The sequence below is a fragment of the Merops nubicus genome, unplaced genomic scaffold (genome assembly GCF_000691845.1).
Source record: "Merops nubicus isolate BGI_N331 unplaced genomic scaffold, ASM69184v1 scaffold19695, whole genome shotgun sequence".
In the NCBI taxonomy this organism is placed as follows: Eukaryota; Metazoa; Chordata; class Aves; order Coraciiformes; family Meropidae; genus Merops; species Merops nubicus.
The window spans coordinates 25,311-29,997 of record NW_008609185.1 but is presented as its reverse complement, the minus strand read 5'-3'; the positions used below and the strand labels follow the sequence as shown (position 1 = coordinate 29,997).

Here is a 4,687-nt window from a genome sequence, read left to right as displayed (position 1 = left end):
CCCCGGGACCGGGTGGCACCGCGGATGGCACCGCGGAGCCCCGGGCCTAGGCCCCATCCCACCCTCTGCCCTGTCCTTTTACCCCGGGCTGCAGCTGAGGGGAGCGGGGCCGGGCCTGGGCTTTGTGAGGGAATCAGAAAGGAACTGAACGCGGATGGGAATTAGGCTGTGCTTGGCTTTATGGCCATGACGCTGCTGGCTGTCTTGTTTTGTTGCTTTTTAAGGATTTTGAGACATTACACCAACCAATGGAAAACAAGTCTCCAAGTTCCTGAAGATGTCTCCAGCAGGCAGACCTGTGAGAGAAGAATTACTGTCTACAGGACCAATTTTGATGCTTCAGTTATTAATTAATGTATTTTGCATACTTGGCACACTGTTGAGGACTCCATATTAACACCAACTCAGCACTTGCCTCCTGGCTAAGAAAACAACTTCTACTTCATCACCTTAAATTAATTTTTAGAATCCTTTTGCATTTTCCAAAGTTTTTTCAAAGCTTTATCAATGCAGCTCAGAATTGTTCATAACAAACATTTCAAAATCGTTCCTCGTGATCTTTTCCATCTAAAACATTCCATCAAGATCACACAGAATGGACAAATCACAGAATGCTTGTGCAGGAAACTTGCTGATAATTACTTGGCAGTTACTAATTTGTAGAGCAGGGTTGGTTTGTGACCATAGTGCTGATGTATTCAGATGGGCTTTGTGGATCCCTTTTTGCCTTTTGCTCATGTTAAAAAAACCCAAACCAACAAAAAAACAAGCCACAGAACAGATTTTTAGGTGTATTTTATATAGAGAGTCTCTGAGCAGTCACCGTGTTGTTTGACATCTGTGTGACACCAGCTGAATGATGGAATCGAGCTTCACAGAACTCCCAGGACATATAAATCATGAATATTCAATGAGAAATTAATAAAGCCCCATGTTAATTGGTTGAAAAGTTTATCATTACAGTGTGATGCCAGCGTTAGCATTGTAACCAGAAACAGCAAAGTTGAGTAAATGTTAAATCCACACGTGGGGTTTTAAACAGATTTTTGGAGACTGTGTTGAGCTTTAGATTAATGAATAATAATTTGGGGTTTTAAGTTTTTCTAAACAAGAAAACCAGAGATTTTTCTGGCTTAATGCAAGTGAAGTGTCAAGTAAATGGGATTCAGTGTAAGTTAGAAATGGCACCCAAAGCCCTTTTATATTAACCTGATATATTTTTTATACAACCTGATATATTTTTTGGAGAGAAGAAAGGCAAGTGAGAGTGAGAGACAAGCAGAAAACACGACGAAGAGACCTGAAGTGTAGACCTGCTGCATCGACCAGGCAAACAGGGTAAAAGTGAACAGTTTCAGGTAAAAAAAGAATAATCCCACACTGCCCTCTGGCCACACAAATATTCAATAACATGGTGGTGCTGCTGTGAGCAGTGTACAGCTCATTAATGACACCTCACAGCACAAGCAGGGGAGATTGCAGGCACGGGGCAGAGCTGAGCCACTCCACTGCTTCCCCTCTGCTCACTGCCGGGGGAAAGGGGTTCACTAGAGACCCCCAAACCCTCAAAAACTGTGTGAGATGGGTGTATCCTGGGGAATGAAACCTCGTTATCTGGTGAGATCCAACCCAACAGATGAAACATTTTCATCTGAAAACTCCTTTCGACGCCACTTGGAGCAGGGAACAAACCACGCACACGAGGCCATGGTGTGAGAAAGCATTCTAAAACAATTTTATTGGAATGATACAGGAATGGTTAACATACAGGTTAAATCCTCAATGCCTGCCTTCTACAAAGGAAAAAAAAAAAACACATGAAGAAATGAACAAATTCAGCTCTTGTGCCCGTCGTTAACCTGAGACAGGTACAGGGGAGGGAAAAACGGCGAAGAGGCAACGGGTTCCTAGTCCTCAATTCCCCTCCTCAGGAATGAACGCAGGTTTTGCCCTCGGTCCCACAACCAAGAGGGGTTTTCAGCATTTCCCAGCTTGTGTTGGTGTCCCCAGACAAAGAACTAATTCAGCCTGTCTGACAGAGCTGCCTGAGGAAGGCTGAGCGCCCCGTACGGCAGCGCTGGGGACCAGACAGGGAGGGGACTCTGCTTCCTCAGACTGGGCCACGGGCTCCACGGTCAGAAAGGGAGACTGGCCTCGTTTCAGAGCCTTCTGGGTCACTGAACTGACAGAATTTGGCAACGACTTTCCATGATGGCTTGTCTGAGATAATTGCTGTAATTCACACCCTGCCTTCCTGCCACAGGAAACGCGGCACATGGGCCTGAGCAGGGTGTGACTCGTGGGTCAGATCCCACTTCCCTCACAGGACCTTACAGTCCTTACAGACTTCCCCAAAAACCTGACCGCTCGTTAGAGGCAGTGAAAGGTGATGCCAAGATGAAGAAAGAAAAAACCCCCTCGGTTCAGAAAGGTGAGATCATAACCCATGACAAAAAGCAGACCCTGGATTTAAAATGGGACCTCACTCCCATCCCCAAAAGATCCTACAGCTGAATTTCACAACGTTTCAGGAATTCCTGACAAAGGCTGTTAATGAGAAAGCACAAATGTGGGTGTTACTCTTGCAGGTAAGGCAACATCAATCCACCCCTACCCCTTCAGATTCTGCTCTTGCTTTTCTAAGCACGAGCTTCAGAGTGATTCCCAGGCTCCAAGAAAGATAAAGCATGAATTAAATGTCACTTTAACTCAGCTCCACGTGAGGTGCTGCCCACTGGGGACCTCTGTGGCAGGTCCACCCTTAGCTGTCCAGAAGCAGAGCTGCTCTCCAAAGGCATTTAAAATGCATTTAAAATCACCAACATCATTAGAAACCTGCTTCTTACCCTTCAGGGCACTTGTAATTCTTGGTATTTTTGCCAAAAGTGGCCAAAATCTTGAGAGTTTCTCATGAGCACTGGGAGAACAGGCAGGTTAATATTGCACGTGGTAAATTCACCCCCACAATTCACTTGAGTGGATTTGCAATTCCTACAATAGCTTCATGATATGGCAAGAAAAATGGAAATAACTTTTTAAACCTTAATAATAAAAAAAAAAAACCACAACCAGTCTGGCTTAATTACAATAGCTCTTGCTATTCAAACATTTATTCCCTCGTTTGAAAAAATACTAGATGAACCTAAGGACTACTTGACCATGCAGGAAGTTGCCTATCAGCAGGGTGAGGTGATCTTTTTGGAGAGAAATGCATGAGAGGCTTCCACCCTTACAGAGGTGAGGAAGGGCCACTTCTGGCCTGTTGGCTGGGAGTCGGTGCCTCCACTGAGCCCTGCAGCTGGGGGATGGACCTGCCAAGGGACAGGCCACCCGTTGCCCAAACCCCCTTCTCCTCCTCCAGCAGAGCCCCCACGGATCACTCCAATGAGAAACACGTGGCATTAATTGTGTTTGGGGTTTTCTCTCCTCTGTACAGTGTGTGACAGCACAAATCTTAAATAACCACTCTACAGAAGAACAAGCACGACTGCCCAAAGGGACTACAACAGCTGGACTAACATCCCACCCAACACCAGGACAGACACCAAAAAATCCCTCTGGGTAAGTCAGTAACATTTTGGAGGCAACTCAGGCACTGAAGTTAGGATCTGACAAGGTTTTAGCTGCTCTTGCTTGTTTCCCCTCTTTTGGGTCCCTAGGTACAAGCCCGGCTGTATTATTAGCACTAAAACAGCTGCTCAAAGTTTACACAGAAATGGACAAATTGCCAGGAGAGGTTAAACTACATGAAAATCCTTCCTGTCTAGTTGCTTGGGTTCCCCGTGCTCCCGGCAGGGTAACAAAACACCCCCTGCTCTCTACGTTCACATTTTCATCTCGTGCTGGGATTTGGATCAGACAGTGAATGCTGCAAGCACCAATCAAACCTTAGAAATCACATCTATATGTCTTGAAGCGGAGACGGTTGGACTATTTTATAAAAAGCTGTGGAAATTCCCTTTACAGAACAGTTAAGGCAGTGGAAGTTCACGCTTGCTGCTTTGCCAGTGCTTCAGCTTCCTGAAAGAGCAGAGGAGAAGTACAGGTGTTAGTGCTCGAGGGCAGGGGACGACTCCCACACGCCTGTGTTGGCACAGGACATAACAAAACTTGACATGGAGGAGCCACACCAGCAAAGCCCTGATGATTCTCAGTGTCTTTTCTGAAGGAACATGAAAAACCTGCATTTTTTCAGTCTAGTTTCAGCCTTTGTAAGCTGGACACAAACGGGACCAGAGCGACAACAGAAGAAATGCAAAAGGATTTTTTTTCTGAAGATTGTTTCTACAGGTGTAGTTTTGACTGAAGATTCATGTCGTGACCTGTGAGCAGCACCATGGCCTAGAGAGCGACAACAGAAGAAATGCAAAAGGCATTTTTTCTGAAGATTGTTTCTACAAGTGTGGTTTTGACTGAAGATTCGTGTTGTGACCTGTTAGCAGCACCATGGCCTATGAGAAGCTCTCCCTGCAGCATGCCAGGGTGGACAGTGTGCTTTTTTTACAGCAAAAAGTTCAATATCTGCTTTTTAAGCTCAGCTTTTATCCAATGGTGGTGTTTGCTTTTGTGTCTGTGTAGAAATATTGTGTTGCCACAGCAGAAGAAAGACACTGAGGGGCTGGAGTGGGTCCAGAGGAGGGCAATGAAGCTGGGGAGGGGCCTGGGGGACATGGCTTTGGAGGGGGCG

General features: G+C 45.8%; 1 protein-coding gene across 1 annotated transcript in view; it reads right to left on the bottom strand.

Moving 5' to 3' along the window:
- Window positions 1–3,987: 3,987 nt before the first annotated feature.
- Window positions 3,988–4,687, bottom strand: part of SH3BGRL (SH3 domain binding glutamate-rich protein like) — a gene marked incomplete at its 5' end in the record, with an annotated part of 7,547 nt that continues 6,847 nt past the window's right edge. The window contains 1 exon segment of the mRNA XM_008940525.1: window positions 3,988–4,020. Within this exon segment, the coding sequence (XP_008938773.1) occupies window positions 3,988–4,020 (33 nt within the window).